This window comes from Phaenicophaeus curvirostris, chromosome Z, assembly GCF_032191515.1.
Source record: "Phaenicophaeus curvirostris isolate KB17595 chromosome Z, BPBGC_Pcur_1.0, whole genome shotgun sequence".
Taxonomy (NCBI): Eukaryota; Metazoa; Chordata; class Aves; order Cuculiformes; family Cuculidae; genus Phaenicophaeus; species Phaenicophaeus curvirostris.
Genome location: NC_091431.1, coordinates 46,201,866 through 46,223,112, shown reverse-complemented (window position 1 = coordinate 46,223,112; position 21,247 = coordinate 46,201,866). Strand labels below are relative to the sequence as shown.

Below are 21,247 nucleotides of genomic sequence, written 5' to 3'. Positions count from 1 at the left end.
CTTTTCCAACATAGTGGTTGATTCTGTGATTCTATAACAGAGTACTATAATAGAGAACATGCTACATTTGCAAAGCCAAGTCAGGAAAGAAGGAAAATTTAAGGAATTAAGGAAGATTTAAGCTATTTAGAAAAGGTATACAGGTAAATTGTTTCAGTTGCACATATGTGAATTCCAATCAACTATCTGCTTACTGCCCAAGTAAGAATAAAGACTTTTTCTACTCCCATGCCCTTCTGTCCTTAAAATCAGCGGTTGCTTCCTGTGTATTTCACAGAACAAGACACACAATACTTGTTATGAGAAATAATAAAACCACAGAAGACAAATCTGTTTGGATTAATTCTGAACCAGATGGACACTGAAACAGCAGAATTTTCAATCCTGTTTTTCTACCTCTGGTCAACAACAAATTTGCTCTCAGGTACCAGTTTTGCAAAGAATACTCAGCTTTGCTACCAGTGACTCTTCCACACCCCATCTTGTTTCAAGAAGAATCCTCCTTTCTGGGCAACCACTCTGAGCCCTCATTTTAACATTTCTCTATCAGGTAATTTCTTACATTCTTTGGCCAAGCACATCTTCCACATAGCTGTAACTCTAGCTGTCTAACTTCAGCATTGCTTAGCAGTATTTCTACCTCAAGCTTAAATAAAACTTCAGTGCAACGAGTAAACACAGAAATATGCCTTTAATCATATCGAAAAATAAGTTTCACTGAATAAGTTTTGCTTCCATTTACATGACAAATTTACAACAAGCTAGATATCCCTCATAATTAAATTACTTAATTAAAAAGTTAAATCCTGAGTTAGGAAAGGTTATTGCTTCACTGAACTTGCAGAAACTGCTAACATTTAGTTTTTTGGCTCCCAGTACAAATTCTTGACAGCGCTTTTTCAAAGCTTTAAATCAGAGGCAAAACAGAAAACAAAAATCAAAACCGAGGAAGACATTAAGTATCAGTGCAGCTTTAGTTAACTAGCTGTGCATCAGCTAGAGTACAGTACAACACCTTTGCTGAGATTCAAGATATGAGTTATGAACCAAAACTCCATTTTCCAAATCATTAATAGCACTTTTAAAAAAATACTAAATGTAAAATGTAAGGGGTTGTAGTTTCAAATCACGTACAATCAATTGCATTATGATTAATACACACATTAACGTAGAAGGACTCACCGGCTTTAAGATACTTGACAGCCAGTTCATTAAGATTACAGTAATTAAACCTCCTAACCCGAGTCCATGAGTCAGGTGAAAATCTTCCCAAATTCACCTTGAAAGGGAACTGTTTCTTACTACTATAGTACACAACTGCAGAACAATTTGAAGGAAAAATACCTGACTGGGGAGCTGCTGTCCATCACAGCTCACATAAATTAATGTGACACAAAAATTTCTTTCACATGCCATGCAAAGTTCCCAGTGCTGGCATGTTTTTATTCAAAATTATGACAGACGCACAAAATCTGTTTTGCATGCAATTTGGCAATACTCGTAAGATCCATAAAGTACTAATCTGTACAATTCATGGTGTGGTATTGATATCACAGAATGTTTTATATATAGTTTGGAAAAAAAAAATGCATGAAGAAGCTTTTTCAGATACACAGAGTTTCTTTGAATTTCAGAAACTGACAACTATTATACTGCACTGAAAGAAAACCTGGCAAGAAGTTAGTGGCTTCTGAACTCAAATCTTGTCAATTAAAATTGCAAGATAGTCTAAATCCCTCACAGTCTTTAACAAAAGCCGTCCTCTGGAAATAAAACAAGAGCAATCCAGATATATTAGACATCTTCTTAAAGATTACTTTTCTTCATATTTTTTCCTTATGGAAAGCAAACCATATTTTAAGAAACATTTAAATATATTGGCAAAGTGCAATACTGTCACATCACCAAGTCTCTCCAGAGGAGATACCAAAAATTAGCCAATTCTAATAAATTAGAAGATAACTTCAAATTTAGAGTAGATTAATCATAACACATCCACATAAATGAGTGGGGACTTGGCACCCTTACATACAAAACAGCCAGTCAGATGCTTATACGCTGATACTGAAAGATCCCAACAGGAGCAGAACTACAAGAAGATAGTCAGGTCAAAGTTAGCCACTCAAGCTGTAACACTGAAGAGGCAGGCAAGAGGATAGGAAACAAGTTTTTAACAGAAACATATGATTTGGAAAATACATTCCAGATAAATAATCACCACATTCCATAATAATATTGATTTTTCTGCATTGTGCATTTGCTAAAGACTGGGAAGCAGCATTATAGCTTTCAGTGACTTCATCCAGTGACAAATGTAATGTTTACGACTTTGGCACCCCTGCCTCCCACCCATATGGAACAAGCTTCTTATAGCTGAAAGCCTTACTTTTAAAGGACGGATAGGATTGGTAGGCAACAGTCCCCACATGTGCATTAAGTATGGCTAAAACATCAAAATAATTCCACGAGTTCTTCCCATTACAACTGTCATTGCATTACGTTAACATCACCTCGTCAAACACAGTACTCGTTTTAAGAAACTCACTAGTCAAACTGCCAAACTGGAAGAACCAAGGTGAATGGTATTCATGTTGACATGAAATATCACTATATCCCCAAGAGAGCAGTAGTCTTTAAATAGTCAAACTGCCAAAAAACACCATTTGTTGTCAAAATACTTTAAGTTCTTGTGAAAGTCTCCGATACCTTGTTGGAACACATTTGATGCAACCGCATTCTGTGTCAGAGAGGTTACCCTACTAGCGCTGCATTTCTTGTCAACATTAAAATACAAAAAGGTCATAAGTGCAGGACCAACCAGAAGAAAATGTCCAGTTTGGAAACCTTTCCAGTAAGGCAGAGAGTTGAGGTGATTTTTGATCCTCCCCAAAGAAGTAATGTGCTGCTATGGCAAGGGAGACTATTCCATCAGAATGCTTTTCTGGGGCCTGAAAGTGAGAAAAGGACAATACAGCCTTTATGATTGTTTATGGCATCAATCTAGATGTACTTTTCTACAGACTTTATATTTACACAAATTTCACCCAGCAGCTTCTTGTCCTACATGTTAAACAACTTCCTGTCTTCAAAGATACCTGTTGGATTATATGATGAGCTCAGTCGGAATTGAACTTGCAACTAAGTATTTAGATCACAGTATCTCTGACATGATACATAGCTCGCAAATGCTATAACTTCTGCATTTGTACCTGACAGTTCTGCTGACAAATCAAGACATGGACTCCAACGCAGTATTTATACCAACACTTCTACTGTGAACCCCTAAGATGAAAAGCCTTCTCTGCCTAGCTCTGCCACTATCAAACTTGCAAAGCTTGTCATGCTGCAGATTCCTGTCTGCCTTTATCTGTCTCCTCAAGAGAATTAGCTGGTTCAGTGTTTAGACTGCCTGATCCAAGAGGAAACAACAGACTTTCTTAACTTTCAAAGGTTCTTGTAATATTTACTCAAGGAACAAGACACTGTTAAACCTATAATCAAAACATACATATCTGCAAAAAGTTCTTCACTGACAAGTTAATGTGGGAGGGGGAAGTAGGTGGGATCACAAAACCCAATGGAACAGCAATGCTGGAAACCTTGCTTCCAACTGAAAATAATGTAAAAGAAGGCTTAGAAAATAAAGCTTTTTACAACTCTCTTCAGCTTCAGGACAGGTAAGTTTCCTATGAACTACCTGTAATTCCCCGAAACCAAGCAAACAAAATACATGAAAATGAAAATACTCACAATAGAGAAAGGAACTCTGAAATAACAATAAAGATAAAATGTCAAGAACTATGAGGTTAAGATCAGAGAAATCCAATCTCATGACCCAAGATTATGAAGACAAGTAAATTATTCCCCCTTTGGTTGTTTAGCAAGCTAGTAGACTAAGCCTGAAAAATATAAATGAGCCAATATATCAAGTTGAGGGACAGATTGAGAGAGTGAAGCTAGAGTTAGGATCTATGAAATAAAGCAAAGCTTAAGAAAGTTGCTATAACATTTTTCACATAATGCAGAAATGGCTACAACAGGGCAGGCCAAGGGATTGCTGGGTTCCCAGCAGCAGTGTACTCACTGTCAGCTCCACCCAGAAGTGCCACGGCGTAGCCTGCAGCCCATGGGAGTAAAACACAAAGTAGTCTCCTCCTACACTCGCGACTGGTGTTCCATCCCCAAGAGACCAGGTGGACAGAGCTGACCCTTCATGCGGCCGAACATAAAGAGACATGTGACTTGGACCTGCAGAGGAAGCAGTACAGATCAGTTTTCCTAGATAGTAGCACGCTGTGTCTTACTATTAGTGTCTTCCAAAACATGATACAACCGTCTTCTCTGCAGAAGAAGCTTCAATTATTTCTAGGCAGTGCAATAAATGAGATGATGTAGCAGAGTGATAGAGCTTTAGGGAAGGACTTGCTATAAAAAGATCAAGGCTTACTTAAAACAGACGAGGTAATGAAGTCCCTCAAATAACTGCAACACAACACCCACAGCTTCTAGTGTTATGAAACTGAATTAATTCATGCTAATCTCTTCAAGCCTCTCTATCTTGGGAATGGCGCTAGAGCTTCCAGTACTGGAGTCAAAACCTGATTTATTATGGACATAAAAGTAAACACAAATCAGAAACTAGAAGCTTCAGTCACTCACCAGACACTTCAAAGTTTAACCGCACGGAGTTCCAAGGCATCAGCTCCTTGGACAGAACTTTAAATTGAATGGGGCCTCTTGGAAAAATTTCAGGAGCAGGAAGATACCAGTTTTTGCTTTAAAAAAAAATAAATAAAAGGAACTCATGCAACAGTCAGAGGTCACTAAATGAGAAGTCAAGAAGTTTTTGCGCAGTATAGCTTACTAAATGGAATATTCAAAAGCTACCGATTCTAGAGGAAGGCAGGTGAAATTAGCAGCTTGTAGCCAGACAAATATTAAAAGGGCATATTAATAGAAAAACAGCCACAAGTGTGTTCATTCATTACCTTCATCTGCCTTACTTTACTGTTCTATAAATTAAGAATATTTGCATCTTCAAACTGATGCACTTTTCTCCACAAGATTCTTGGGGTATGAGAAGTAGTCACAGCAGTTAGTGTTTGTGTGTAGAGACCAGCTACTCTAGACTTTGTCTACTGTCAACTGGGAAGAGGAGATAAAGAAGCAAAAAGACATACAAACTCCCAACCTGATCTGCCCTTCACAAGGTTCCCCCTTCAACTTTTTCTTCCCTGATGCTGGCATCAATTTTCCTTCAATAGCCCCTGTAGCAGACCCAACAACCTCTTGCAGAGATTCTGGCAAAAGACACAGCACCTAGACAGAAGTTTGTCTTCCAGACTGGAAGGATTATTTACCTTTAGACCAAGATTAGCCTTGCTTTTCTTTCCCTTATGTGAGATTGCATAAACTGCCAATGTGCTTTGGCAGTAAGTGCTTAAGTGAAGCAGTGTTCACACTAACCGGAACATGAAATGCACTGGAAGAATCCAGGGAAGGCCACAGAAAGGAGCCTGCTCCTCACATGGAGTTCTAATGGTGTCATTGATTTCAGGTACATGGGGAGTTATGTGAGATATTCCATTATAATCAAATCCATTAATCCATATGCCAGAATCACTTTTAACCACATTTCCATCTACGTCATGAAATCTTCTACTGGTATGCTACAAGAAGAAAAACAAAAAGATACATAGAAAGATGATGATGAGGCCTGTGCAGTTTGCAAGAGCCAGAAGTGATTCTGAAATATCCTCACTGTCAATCCTTCAGGTCTACTGCATTTTCAGTATGAACCAAAGATGTAGACCTGAGTATATATAAAGAAATACTCCAATGAAAGAAACGTGCCGTAAGAACACCTACAATCACAAGGTGACTGCGCCTGTAAGTACTTGCTCATCTCCCATCACATTTACGTTTTAAATTATCACTGCTTACTCAAGTTTCCCATTTAAAACCTCCTAAAAAATCCCCTGTTCTTCTGAAGCAGATCTGAATGCAGAAACTAAACAAGGGAAACTTTAGCAATTCTTTCAAATCCAGGAATAATCATTACATTGTTTAAATCAAGCAAAAAAGGGCATGTTACTCTTTTGAGGGCAGAGGAATGGGTTGGGTGGGTTAAACTTTAAAAAAAAGGATGCATGCTCTTGGAAACAGAGATGATACAATATGCAAGGCTTTTCTTACCTGGAGAAAGACTCGCTTAGGCTTCGGATTAGCTGCATCAGAACTGTAAGGAAAGAAGATTCCACTACAAACGAGAACCAGAGTGACTACAAACACAGTAGTTAAAGTTACTAGCGTCGTTTTTGTACTTTTGACAAGGTAAATGAAGTTAATCTAGAGAATAAAAAGACAGTCCAGTTATAAAATTGCAAACGTAAGGAATCAGTCACTATTTGTATATTATGGAACTGAAAGTACATTAAAAAGATATCATTGCAAGTACTACCCGACATAAGATATTTCTTTATAATACCAGTATGCAAAACTGAAAAGAGTGAACTCATCTTGGAGCTTCCAAAATTCTTCTGTTTTTAAAACATCGGCCAAAAAATCCTAGAACCTTTGTTCTAGCAGAAAAAAATCACCTTGAGAATTTTTTTTGGAAGCGTACTATATGTACTGTTCAGCTACATACTATACTACAGAACAGAACAAATATCTGTTCAAAAGCCAGTATTAAATTGCATATTTTACACCCATATTGAATACATCATCACAGAGCACATATATTTTTATCACCATTGCGTCAATGACTTTTCTTTGACTAACACAAAACACAGAATCTTTGGCAGGTTTGACAAGTTTCCTGTAACATTTGAGATACTGTCAAATTACCATTAAAGAATTAATTTAGAAAAACACCGATTCTAAACTTTCTCTAAAGTTCAAAATTGTCAAACAACATTTACAAATTCTACTTACTAAGTAGGATGACAGAATCATGGTTATGACCACAATAAGTCCTGCCAACACTACGTCTGGCAGAATTTCTGTACCACTTCGTCCCATGATAGGCGTAAACATTTCAAATACAGTCCAACTAAGATACATCATATATAGATAGGGAACAAACACTCCCAGCATGTACATCATGACAAACTTCAGTGTGGTACCTATAGGGACAAAAAAACCATCAACCAAACCTCATAAAAGTCTAAAAGGACACACACAGATTTATTAATATATCCATAAATTGCCGCAAGGACCAATACACAAAATTGGCCCCCATCCCTGACAAGGAAATGAAAAGGTTACCTCATTTTGCCTAGCCGATGCCTGCACAGCTCTTTCAGGAACACCACAAAACTAACTTTATTACAAAAAAAAAAATTTAAGCAGGTGTTCTATCTAAGCACGGTTTAAATATTACAGTATTTTCAATAACTTTTACTGTCCATCAAAGTATACGATCAATTATTAACAACCCCACATAGTAGTGTCATTTTTAGCCTGAGACATAATGTTTTTCAGTGTATTTTTTTTAAATAGCTTCTCCACACCCCTAAATTGTCTTCAGTTCAAGAACATGACTTTTGTAGCGAGAAAAAATACTTTGACTGCTCAAAACTCAAAGTTTGGAATTTCTTTTGCTTCAATAATAGAGTTTGGAGGAAACCACCCAATATACAATAGCAGGGCCAGAAGTTTTGAAATACAACCACCTCCCCCTCAAAACTCCTACCTTTTTGGCTGAATTCTTTATGGATCATCAGCTTTGCAAGTAAAGGAAATGCTACCCATAACGTACAAATGAATGCTGAACAAAGGCCCATCTGAGTCAACACAGCCAATGCTATAGACCAAATCATCAATGAGGCATCAAAAAAATTATCTCCTAGGCACTGCTCATTCACATTCTATAACAAAAAAAGCAAATACACTCATTACCAAGCACATTCTGTGTATCACATCTCATTAGGATACACAGAAAACTCCTTATTTCTTGTATATACTTATTTTCCTTGGACAAAATTATTACAAGCAACAGTTCACTGTTCTCTTGCCATTTGGAGTTATCATGACACTTTTTAAATCTGCTCTGGCATAGCTTCAAAAAGAAATCACGTGGGCTGGGGTGGAGGGAGGAAGGGAATGTACAAATGACAATATCAAGAAGGTGGAAGCCTAACGTTTCAAGGACACAGGCAAATACACCCTCTTTGTAAAAAGCATTGGTATCTGTGATTCATACAAAAAAGTTACATAGTACTTTTATGTGACAAATTATTTGTACCTCCTAAGATTACAAACCTGGTTTTGAACAGCAGCTCTGTAATACATTTATTCAAGCGCTGTTGTAAGGGCACAAATACTATACTGGTGCCTTTATAAGTCATGCCACAGCTGCCACTTCAGAAGTCTGCTTTTTAAAATATATTACTTGTTTGAAGAGAAGACATGTGTGAGTCAAGTAATATCAGATGTTTCCAAAAAAGAAGAAAGCTTAACCATCTAAAGCGTGGTTTGTTTTTGTGGACTTTTTTTTAAGTTGCATGGGCAATGCTGCAGTGTTTGCTATGGACAATTCTTAACTGTGAATCCTCTTAGTAGCAAGAAGGATTGCTTATGTGAACAATGGCTATCAGAAAGCATGGGCTGAGGAGTCCAAAAAAAAAGAAGGAAAGACATATGAATTGCCAAACCTATTTAAAAATAAAAAGCTTATAAATACAGAAGGTCTTGAGCCACTAACAGAGAATGCCCAGGCACTGCCTATGATAACCAAATAAAAGGCTAGCTTCCATAAATTTCACGGAGCTCTAAGTGCAGTGTAAGTTACAGCAGCATAAACCGTACGGTGTACAGAATGCAAGAAATGCAAGAAAATTGAGAGACTCATGATATCACATTGGTTGATCTGCTGATCACACAATCAGCAGACAAGAAGTAAATCCAAAGCTTGGAATGGTTCAGCAGTTAGCAAAATTACACTCTCCTGTCAGCTCTTCCAAAAGATTAGAAAAAGGTAACATTGCACCTATTTTATAAATGGTTCTATTTTTCTACAAAAGGACACCATCACATCCATATACCTGTTAACATACGTATACCAGTTAACACTCCTCTTCCACAACCAATTAAAAGACATGTTTCCGGATAAGGACATGATGGATCCACTCAAAACTTTCCATAAATAAAATTCCACTAAGTTCTTAGAAAGCCTTCAAATACTTGGATGAAGCTGGACTGGGCAACACTGGTTTCCTAAATTCTCTTGCCCAAAACTGTGGGCATAAAAGATTCCACTGTCGTGTGTATGCTGGAACAAGTGGCCGGTGCTTTGGCATACCTGTGATATTAGCAGCAAGCACAGAGCAAATGGCCAGTGTTCTCCTGCTTGCTAGTTTGTTGAGACCTTGGAATCTTTACCAAGACCCGTGAGTTAATAAGAAAAGAATGTATTAGACAGAAAACATGAAGGTAAGGTGCACATCTGTGGTAAGTAGTGGGTTGCACCCTATCACTGTAACTGTGGGATTCTCACAGGTGGAAATTCACTGGGGTAGCTGCTGACTGGGTGCAGAAACACTATATAAGGCTTTGCATCCACCCAAAGTGATCTCATTTGTCACCTCAGAATGGGCTCCATGCCTCAATCGCTACAAAAAACTTGTATAAATGGCCAAGAAAATAAGCAATAGCAAGCAGACACTGGCGCCTAAAATGCAAACCTAACAGGCTCAAGCGCCTTCTGCCCTGGAAGAACACCATCTGTCAGAAACCTAAAGGCACCACCTCAAGGCCCTCATACAAAGCCATTAAACTATCATCTAACCATTCTCAATGGTTAAGAGCTATAATTACAACATTATTATACAAGTTAAATTGCATTGCTTCATCCATAAAAAAGAATTCTAAGCGCTAGACTAGACATAAGGAAGAATTTCTTCACACTAAGAGTGCTTAGGCACCAGCACAGGTTGCCCAGGGAAGCTGTGGCTGCCCCATCCCTGGAGGTGTTCAGGGCCAGGTTGGATGGGGCCTTGGGCAGCCTGGGCTGGTGGGAAGTGCCCCTGCCCATGGCAGAGGGGTTGGCACTAGATGATCTTTAAGTTCCCTTCCAACCCAAACTATTCTATGATTCGAAGATTCGAAAAAGAAGACAGACAATAATCATGAGAAGTGACAGCAATCGAAAGGTAACAAACACCAAATTCCCACCAAGCCCCGCAGGGGCCTAAACGGCCTCTTACCTACTGCTGAAAAGAACACTTCCACAGATTAAGCATTACATTACCCTTCAATATTAGAAATGAAGTTAAGTTTACCTTGTAGAAGAACTTCTTGGCTAGCGTATGCACAAGAATGAGCTTAGCTGCAGCCGCAGTGCCATAAAGAAAAACAGAAACATAGAAGTGGCTGTACCAAGAAAGAGATCGTCCAATGACAGAAATGAACACTGCCACAATAAGAACTGTTACCAGTGTGCAGACCCAACTTATTAGTGTTAATCCAAATGCAGTAAATAAAGTCTTCAGGTTCTGAACAGCTATGAAGAAGAAAAAAGAATTTTCATTCAACAGTCAAGTATTCTACTGCAGGCTATCATCCAGATCCTAACTACTCCACAGTATGATGATTCTAATGACCAAAACAAAACTGCATGATGACACCACTCCGAAGATTTCTTAACAGTATGGTCTAAATCAGTTAGCCTATTCTTTTTGCAAGTCTCTTTGCAGTCTTCCCCACTACAAAATTTATCCCAAAAGTACTAGTGTGTTTTGTAGATTACCATCTTCCTGAGGGGTGTTTTTTGTTTTTTTTTAAACAGGTATGTTCCTACACAAACCCAGAAAGGTCTGACTAGAAGAGTTTAACAGCCTTTACTAAGTTTTGTAATCTTTTTCTTCATTTGTTGCTTTATTTCTTCCTCTTGCCTATGGACAGGCATTAAAGAACATGATTCTGAAGCCCTACCTCTGCTAACAGAACAGAGTTTATGTAGATACTGAATAATTTTTTCTTTCCATTTTCAGATCTCTAGAAGAATTAATTTTAATCTTCATGAAAGTATAAAAGACACAATTGCAAGTCACAATTCCTAGGCATCTAGGCCTATCATAGTCCTTCATCATCACAATTACTCAGTTGGAAGACTTCAACAAAAAGTAACTCCTCTGGCAATCTGCACACTTCTGATGCCTTAATCACCTGATGACTTCTTCATCTACTAACTGGTATTTGTTAAGGAGTAACGTGAAAATTTTTCTTAAGAACTAGACTTACCTCTGGTTTTAGGCTGTAACACCTTCTTGCTTAAATAAAGAAAAGCAACTGCTGCTGTAATATAGTTCATGATGGTGCCAACACGAGCAGGATAAGCCAGGACATATAAACCAAGAACATCAAAGAACACAACATTTCCATGTCTATACTCAAAAGACTTTGCCAACTTGTCTGACATTGCTAGGTATTTTAGGACAGACAGAATATTGTCACCTATTAAAAAAGCAGATACAAAATGTAACTACATCAGGGTTGATGAATTAGTTCACAGCATGACTTTAAGTGTACTTAAAACTCTACTGAAATATCCTCAGCAAAGATGTGAATGTAAAACTGATTATTCTGAAAACTGTATTCAATGGTATACAGAGCTTGGTATTTCAATGAGTTAATCTATACAGCTGTCACTAAAATAAGTATACTTGGAAAGTTTCATGTATTTAAACACTGTTGCCCTTCTTCAGGTATGATATTAAAGCACTAGACTTTCAGGCTAACTCATAGAAGACTTTATAATTTCCTAATCTTCCATTTAGAACATGTCTAGCACATTCTAAATTTGCAATTCAGAGTATTAATTTCTTATAGCAGAAAAATGAAAAGGCAACTATAACACAACTCTTTAGTAATTTACTGAATTCCTGAAATACCAACCTGCTCTCTGAATGGAATCTGTTAAAATTCTGTCCGATGTGTCATATTTTGTATGATAAATGTAGCCATTTTCAATAAAAGCCAAATCTATTCCTACAGAAAGAGAAAAAGCATGTTTGAAATTATGTAAACCTAAAACCTCAAAGCAAACACATGAAAGCTTCATACCTATTTCACACAAAACACTGCTCCACTTTGTAGCTCACTCACCATCCCTAAAACTGAACAAAATTGTCTGTTTTGTAGAATTTGAATTCCATGCGTATTTAAAAAAGGACATCTGTAAAACATTTTAAAATACCTGTTCCTTCTAATGTATTGATTTGCATGACATTTGTATTCATGGAAATGATCTCTACTGCAGAAGCACATGAAAATTCTTAATCATCTCAGCTTCAGAAAAGATGTACAAGGTGCTTTCCAAACGTTTAGTAGCAAACATCAATAGAGATCCATGCTAAAAAGTAATAAAAAGAAGCACTGTGGAATTTAAAAACACCTTGTCAAAATACCAGGTAATTTGTAATCAGCTTTTCAAACAGCCAGTCTGAAAACTCTTAAATTATAAATCCAAATAATGTGTAAAAAGCCCCAAAAAATATTTACCAAAATTTTTTCTGCAAGATTAATTATATATCCAGTGTATCCCAAGCACACATCCCCACAGCTGTGTATGCAAAAAGCTGCTATCTGCAATCTGAATCCTCACAATTTTGCAGAGGTTTAACAAATCAGACCTCAATTCTACCAGTGGATGAAGACCAACAAGTCTTTACCTCAATTATTTCATTTCTATTGGTTTAGAAAAAACAGAATTCAGTGAGAATTCATTTACCATTTATGATCCAGGTACAATCCTGAACAAATAAAGAACACATTGTACAAAATCAGCTACTTTATTGTCAGGCTAGAAGCATACTTTGGAACAGTTCAGAATAAGCCAATGTGTTTTGTTCCAAGAATCAACTCAGAAATACCACTTTTCTCAAAAGCGACTCCAATGATAACCTGTGCCAGACAGCAAGGAATTTACAGAAGTTTACATTCCTTTGAATTGTGCTTGTATTGTGCGTTCCAAATTTTTCCCCAAAAGTCATTCTATGCAGAATGGAAAGTAAACTGTAAACAGATCAGCAAAACCAAAAGCTGCTGTTGTGTGCTTGATTATGACAAAAAAATTAATGAAAAAGCACTAATTGCTAAGTCACTGTCTTAAAAAGATTAGTTTATCCACTAGATACAGACACTCCTGCAAGCAAGTTACTAGCATCATCACCAAAATGTTTCAAAACAGAGTATTTCATAATGTACTCTTAATTCATATAGTGTTTTCGTGATTTTCAAGGAACTTTTCTACCATGTAGTTTCTTCCTGGAAAACAGCAGTCTCCAAAAAAACATCTTTAAAAACCCACATGATCAGGCAAATTTAAAGACTCTTGCCTGAGAAAAAAAGGCAGGAAAATTTGCTCCCACACTGAAAGACAAAGCAAATTTGAGAACCTTCACACAGTGCACCCCAGAACAGTCTCCTGGCCAGAAAGTTAAGACAAATGATTTCATAATGCACATTGATGTGTCTTCTGATAACATACCTGGAACATTGCCAAAGTCTCTGTAGATACGGAAGTCTGTATCTGCTGGGATAATACCACTCTGAAATATTTCCTGTGCCACCACAGAGGCAAAAGGATGTTTGGCTGCAACTACATATGCTTGTACCAACCAAGGATTCTCGGGTCCTAATAGAAGATGAGCAGAAAGTTCACAGCACATATTTTTTGAACTTCAGTTGATACATTACCTTCACTGTAACAAATTAATAACCCAACAAAACTCTTGAGTTTTAACCCCGCAAGAACTAAGTCCATTTGTGTTGGCTGAATGCCACACGCTTGGGAGAATGTATTAGCTACATTTGGGGGGGAAAATACCCCACTGATGCCCTCTTGAATGTTCAGTGGCAGAGTAGAAAAGCCATCTCCCAAAAAAGAGCCAGCACTAATGAAGTCAAAACTTTTAGCAGAGCTTGCTATTTATCACTTATGCAACACACTTCAAAACTGTTGTTTAGAGAAAAGTCTCTCAATCAAAGAATTCGACGCAAGCAAACAGTTCAGCAGCTCCAGCAGAAAGAAGTCTGCAGTCCAACAGGATGGACAAGAAGTTTAACTGTAGCCTACAAAACACATAAGTTTTACTGCTTCTTGAGCAGCTGATGAAGTTCTAAAGCAAACATGTTCCTGCAAAATGAAAGACCTGCTGTGAAAATTAAATAAAACATACGAAAGCATGAGTATCCAAGATATAAAGTACCCAAATATTTTTGCTCCTTATTACCTTGATGTAAAAGGAAAATACAACTTCCTGTAACTCTGTTCTCTACAGCCTTCCCACCTATGAGGCAAAGTCAGTGGCAGTACTTTAGCCTACAGGTATCTAAAGATGTTCTCCTGCCTTTCACTTATGAGTCACTCTCAATACTTTTTCAAGTCCACATTGTTTACTATCAAATTATCCTAGCACAGAAACTGGAAACAAGGCAAGCTCATACCTGTCTGAAAAACAAGTTCTTTTCCTCCTACACCCGCTGCCTCCAGGTTGATAAAAGCTCTAACTGACCTGGCCCACTCATGTTGTGTGATGAAGCCGTGACTAGCCTGGATGGTAAAACAACAACAAAAAATAGGTCAAATATCTTCCAGATCATCTTAGATGTTATTTTCCATCAAGTATCAGCATAACTCAAGACTGGACAAGGCAACTGTATCACTCACAACACACATGCAGAAAATCCAAGCCTTCTAATTAATATGTACAATATTCTTCACGTAAATATGTTTCTCCCAAATAAATTAAAATTCTCCAAAAAAAAAAATATTTCAACAGATCAAATACAAACTGTATCTGCAGTTACTCTTTTCTTTGTCAGAGTCTTAATACACAGCTTTGATGTGTATATGATAATTCCGGCATACTCACCTGCAAAATATTTTCTTCTGCACCATTAAATAAGAATATGACCGCATGCTGCAGGGGCTCTGGTGATTTTGAAAGTGTATTAAGTATTTCAAGCATCACTGCACAGCTAACAGCATCATCACTGGCACCTTAAAATAATCAGCAGAACAGTATGGCTTACAACACACACATAGAATTACAAACACCAGTGACAAAAAAAGCTTTATACTATCTCAGTCACATAATCTAACTAATGTATAATTATATCAAGTTCTAGTATATTTTCTACTAGTGCTTGTACCCTGTGTCTACACTAGTTAAAAGCAAGCGCAGAAAGAAAAACAATGTTCTTAAGTTGGGCAAGCAAAGTTCAAGATATCAGATCCGATACCACTGCTCAAGAAAAGCAAACTAAATAGGTTACTAACGAAAGTTAAGTGATCGTTATCTGTTTTTCTAAGAACAATACAAATGAACAAGGATGTAGTTTTCACTTACAGCTTTTTCCAATTTTAAAAAAATAACCATTCCCACACAAGTCACCCTGAGGCATTCTATACTGCTACAGTGCATTCAGTTAAGTAGACAGAACCTGAAGATAACACAAGGCCAAAATTGTAAAAGAAAGTGGAGGAAACCAAAGAAGTCACACCTTTAAAGCACTCTTAAAATGGAAGTGTACATTATAATCCAGTATTTTCATGAGTGGATGCTTTCCAGCACAGTTTTCTTTGCAGACAACTCCTTTTGCAGTGAGCTGTCATCTGTTTGAGTTCCTCATCCAACGCTGTTGCAGAATTACTCTCATTTCCTCCCATCTCCTCCCATGCCCTGCCATGTTTAATTCTTTTTTAAGCATCAATCTTTTAGCTAAGGTCCCCCATGGCCCCACTTCCCTCACCTTGGTGCAAGCTGTAGCATCTCCCTAACCCACTGTAAACAATAAAACCTGGGAGCAAACAGAAATTTAGCCTCATTCCTTTATGCCTTGGTGGCACACAATGCTGATGTGCACTGACATGACAATGACCGTGAAGCCAGGCCTCAGCATGCTGTCAGAATAGACACATTAGATGCTAAAACTGCTTAATTTACACATAAGTAAAACAGCTTTTTCAAAGCTTTTATGTTAGGTAAAATTTAGATGCACCTGCCCCTTCCGTGAAAAAGGTATATTCCCAATACAAACACAAACCTCAGCCTAAATTTTTGCTTTAGCCAATTGTAGGGAAGTATTTTAGAACAAATAAACCAACCCAAAATCTTTCCAATACACCATTCTCTAATCTATTTGACAGAAATTAATACCTTGTTCTGCGAAAAGCTTTAAATAGCCCCCCAAAAATATCTGATTTAAAGCCCTGAATATACTGTTACTCGAATTATTCAGCAGTCTACTGTTAGCCACACTGAGTTCTTTTAATCTAACTTCTGCCGTGTTGAATACTCTGCAGAGAAGTGATTACATTAATGATTTCATTAATGAAATTAGTGATTTCATTAATGACTTAATTTTCTGCCTCACTGTGAGGCTACGAAAAACAGAAGTTATTGGTTTCAACGGACACACAGATTTACATCTGATTAAAGCCATCACAGACACAAGCTCACAGAGGAAGTATTATTCTAAAATACTTCACATGCCGCAAAACTTATGGGAGGTTAAAACATATTTTATGGCAAGTATCAGTAACCTAAGAAAAGTACATTATCAGCTACATCTGTGATAATTTCAAGGATGCTTCTGCCTTCAAGTTAATTAGAAAAGAACCAAACTGAAACCTAGTACCATTAGAACAAGAGACATGTTTTAGCAGTTTATAGTTCATGTTTTTTCTTCACACATTTTGTATGTATAATCATCAACAGCAGTTGATGTTTTATTATCTGATTTTCAAATGTATTACAAATTGATCACAGAGTCCTGATGACTGTGGTCAAATAACACATTTTTTTGTAATGGAAAAAAGCTGTAAGCAAATAACTTGCAGAAATACAGAACAGAAAACAAAAGATTCTTGCTTAGGTTATGTGCAAATTTCACACTAAGAAAATGAAAGATTGCAGTTCTCCCTGTTGTGGTAAAGGCTGTTTTGTCATTAAGGGCAATCACACAGGCCAATACCCAGCTCCTCCACAGATTTCTATATAATCCTATACAAATCATTAATATTTTCTGGCACAAATCACTAATATTTCCTGTACACGGTTGGTAAAATATTTTACTGTCTGAGTAATGGTAAATGAAGTAACTGATACAGACATAATCCTGCATTACAAGCATACATAGAAGCAGACAACGTGGTTTACATAGGACAATTTAAAGACAGTTTTCAATAATCACTGTATTGTTTTTGAAGAATTCTAAGTTAAGGCAGCTGTACTTGGACTATAAATACTGCAATTAGCATCTCTGCAGTGCCTAAATCACAGCATGTATAATAATGATGCTGTTACTAAGCTTAATTTGGAAACTCATCTTGCCTACACGATTGAGGAGAAAGTACTGTATATGACAAAACAAGGCACAAAGAGTACAGCAAGTGCTTTGTTTCTCTAGCTAATACTCAAGTGTTTGCTCAATATTAAAGACTAATTGAATGTGCTAAAGAACAGAAGGTTTACCCTCCAAAATAAAGTATCATGCAGAGAGCAAATGAAGAACGTTCAGTAAAAGCTGCTCTGCTGGTAACCAAAATTTATAGGTATTTTTCAACAGCACTAACAGGCACACACCTGTGGCTGAGTGTTACAACACATGTTTTTGTGCAGTTTCCAGTTCCCTACCTTCCTGGCACTCTTCAAACTGTGTACTTGCAAAGCTGTTAACACCCATACTGCAATAACTATTTAACATAATGACAATTAAAAAAATGCAGAGGGACAAGAGCAAGAGAGTATGCAACAGTGAAAGTAGCAGCGAGAGAGATATACACACTACGAAGGCAACAGTACTTTAATCTTTGATTACTACTACAGTCTTTTGATTCAGAAGCTCTGAAGCAAAAAAAAAAAAACTATCATAGCTTAAGGAGATTACACCAGAAATTTGAGATAATGTAAAATACCAGCAAAGGGAGGGGAAAACACAAGACTGGTTAGCAGGGGTGGGAACAGTCTCTGGCACAAAGCATCCTGTGAAAGGAAAGCCAGGATTAAATTAGTACAAAAGTATGGAAAGACCTGAAAGACAGGTGGAAGCAGCCCATGAACTACATGTGTAAGCAGCGAATCACAAGAAAGGCAGATATAACCAATCATTCTAGAATCTAAATAAAGTATCGATAATTTGCTGCCTACCACAAAGACAGTGAAATTGTGACTTTAACAGGACTGATCTGTAACTCTAAATACTGAATCTCACTGAAATCAAGCAAAGTAGTTGACACATCCAGTATTTTGGCATGTGGCAGTAAGGCTATAAAAAGACAGCAAACCAAGCTCTGGGGCTCATGTAATACAAAGAAATACAGAACGAACATGTGGACCTACCAGGGGTATTTGGTACAGAATCAAAGTGACAATTGGATAACACAGCATGCTCAGCTCCATTTCGGGGTTCCAGCTTCACTACAACATTGGTTATGTTTGCATAGTAACTAGTAAAGCCTCCTAAAAAGTCAATGCTGAAGGAGCCTGTGGGCCTCTGTATGTCTACAGATACCTTGTGAGCATCTGAGCTTTCTCTTTCTATTGCCCTAATTTGTTCTAAGAGATAGTTAACTGCAAGAACTTCATTTGCTGGACTTCCAACTGTTCTGGGCCCAATTGCTGTTAGGTTGTCAAGATATCCCCTGTAAGAGATAAATTACACATTCAGCATCAACACGTTCAACATTTAGTATGTATCTTATCTACAAATGTAACATTTCTGTACATTGTTCCATTTCAAAACTCACAGTAAGTGGAAGAGACTAAAGCTGATTAGATGGTAGCTGCAGACAAGATACTGAAGGTCATTACGGTAATGGGCATACAGTACAAATCTCTTCTCAGGTCTCCTCACACTAGCTATTGACATCAAATTGAACTACTGGTTTTCTGCTCTGAACATATCAATCCTAAAACAAACAAAAGGGTGAATGGAGAAGCTAAAGATTTTACCTTTAGCAAGATTCCACGTGTATACATGCTCTTCCCTGAATGCCTGGGTAAGCACACCCATAGCAAGACTTACACCATCCAAAAGTCTGAGAAGCTTTCCTAAGCACCAAGCACCTCTCATACAAGGGAAGGCTGAGAGAGTTGGGGTTGTTCTGCCTGGAGAATGCTCCGAGGAGATCTTAGAGTGACCTTCCAGTACTTGAAGGGGCTACAAGAAAGCTGGAGAGGGACTGTTCACAAAGGCATGGAATGACAGGACTAGGGGGCATGGCTTTATACTGGAGAGGGGCAGATTTAGACTAGACACGAGGAGGAATTTCTTCACCATGAGGGTGGTGAGGCCCTGGCACAGGTTGCCCTGGGAAGCTGTGGCTGCCCCATCCCTGGAGGTGTTCAAGGCCAGGCTGGAAGGGGCTTCGGGCAGCCTGGGCTGGTGGGAGGTGTCCCTGCCCGTGGCAGGGGGGTTGGAACTGGACGATCTTCTAAGGTCCTTTCCAGCTCAAACTATTCCATGACTCTGAGTACTCCACAACAGCACGAGGCTCGGCCAGCCCGGGACGGGCTCTTCGGGAGCGCCGGAGCCCTTTTAAAACACTTTAACCCCGCTTTCCGCTAGCCCCGAGCCGCCCCCCGCGGGCCGTACCTGGCTCGACGGGCGCTGAAGTCGCGCGGCGCGGCTGGTCCCGTCGGGCCGAGCAGCCTCCGGTGCGAGAGCTGCACCAGCGCCCGCAGCGCCAGCAGGTACAGCAGCACCAGCGCCGCGCCCCGCGCCTCCGGCAGTGCCCGCGCGCGGCCGCCGCGCTTCTTCCCGCCGCCGCCTCCGCCGCCGCCATCCCCGTCCTCGCGCCGCGCTCCCTCCGCCGCCGCGCGCCGCCGCGGCCCGTCCCGCCGCGCGCGCCGCACCGCCGCCCCGCGCTCCATCCCGCGCTACGGCAGCCGCCGCGGGACACGGCACCGCCCGCGCCGGGTCACGTGAGCGGGAGGGCGGGGCGGACACGTGCAGGAGGGGGCGCCGCCGCGGGGCGGGGTCGAGGCGCCCCGGGGGACGGTCCGGGGGGGGCCCGGGGGCGCAGGAGAGAGCGCCCCCCGGCGGGGCTGCGAGGCACGGGCCGCTGGCACGCGGCGCTTCCCGGGGACATCGAGAGGCATCAGTTCTTTATACTTACATGCATATTTGTAAATTGTCCCAGAAATCTTATGCGTAGTCTATTATTAGAATAATAGCAATTATAACAATAATAATAATAACCATAATGACTTAACAACAACAACAACAATAATAATGGCTGAGAGCAGCCCTGCAGAGAAGGACTTGGGGGTGCTGGTTGATCAGAAGCCCAACATGGCCCGGCAGTGTGTGCACGCAGCCCAGCAGGCCAAACGTACCCTGGGCTGCATCAAAAGGAGCATGGCCAGCAGGTCAGGGGAGGTGATTCTGCCCCTCCATTCCTCTCTTGTGAAACCTGATCTAGAGTACTGTGTCCAGCTCTGGAATCCCCAGCATAAGAAGGATATGGAGCTGTTGGAATGGGTCCAGAGGAGGGCTACAAAGATGATCAGAGGGCTGGAGCACCTCCCAAATGAGGACAGGCTGAGAGAGTTTGGCTTGTTCAGCCTGCAGAAGAGAAGGATCCACGGAGATCTTATAACAACCTTCCAGTACCTGAAGGGAGCCCACAAGAAAGCTGGAGAGGGATTATTGATAAAGGCTTGTGGTAATAGGACAAGGGGAAATGGATATAAACTGGAGAGAGGCAGATTTAAAATTGACATAAGGAGGAATTTCTTCACCATGAGAGCAGCAAGGCCCTGGCACAGGTTGCCCAGAGAAGCTGTGGCTGCCGCATCCCTGGAGGTGTTCAAGGCCAGGTTGGATGGGGCCTTGGGCAGCCTCGGCTGGTTGGAGGTGTCCCTGCCCATGGCAGGGGGGTTGGAACTGGACGATCTTTAAGATCCCTTCCAACCCAAACTACTCTATGATTCTACAATTCTATGATGGTAATAATGATGATAATGATAATAATAATGATACTATAATAATAATAAATGTAAGAAATTAGTAAAATGTTGAAAAGGACAAAGTCTTTCAAGCAAGAACAATATTTTTATTTTGCAATTCAGTGCTGAATCAGATGCCCTTCTAAAAAAGGCATCCCATCTCACAAAAGCAGTAGGTTTATAGACTATGTGTAAGTCCCCAGAGAATGTTTAATTTTTTTAGGTTATCCAACCATGTCTGGAGACTCCCTTCAGGTTATCTCTTGACCTAAGACAACTACATCTCA

General features: G+C 39.4%; 2 protein-coding genes across 2 annotated transcripts in view; one reads left to right on the top strand and one right to left on the bottom strand.

The window, feature by feature from the left end:
• MLANA (melan-A) overlaps positions 1 to 21,247 on the top strand; it is a 93,626-nt gene that overhangs the window by 42,326 nt on the left and 30,053 nt on the right. The window lies entirely within an intron of this gene.
• On the bottom strand, positions 1,400 to 19,883 carry ERMP1 (endoplasmic reticulum metallopeptidase 1). Its single transcript, XM_069880653.1, has 15 exons — positions 19,606 to 19,883; positions 18,351 to 18,652; positions 14,880 to 15,007; positions 14,452 to 14,557; positions 13,493 to 13,639; positions 11,899 to 11,991; positions 11,245 to 11,457; positions 10,284 to 10,504; positions 7,697 to 7,871; positions 6,937 to 7,127; positions 6,196 to 6,348; positions 5,467 to 5,669; positions 4,660 to 4,775; positions 4,085 to 4,248; positions 1,400 to 2,948 (listed from the first exon to the last, which is right to left on the bottom strand). Exons 1-15 carry the CDS (start codon positions 19,881 to 19,883, stop codon positions 2,784 to 2,786), a joined length of 2,655 nt encoding a protein of 884 aa, XP_069736754.1. The 3' UTR covers positions 1,400 to 2,783.

Excerpts from the sequence above, each read along its gene's own strand:
- ERMP1 (XM_069880653.1), bottom strand. The coding sequence starts at position 19,883 with ATGGAGCGCGGGGCGGCGGTGCGGCGCGCGCGGCGGGACGGGCCGCGG. Across the intron at positions 4,776-5,466 it reads CCAGTGCATTTCATGTTCCG|CAAAAACTGGTATCTTCCTG; the intron begins GTTAGTGTGAAC and ends TTTTTTTTAAAG. Across the intron at positions 2,949-4,084 it reads ACTTCTGGGTGGAGCTGACA|GCCCCAGAAAAGCATTCTGA; the intron begins GTGAGTACACTG and ends TCTCACTTTCAG.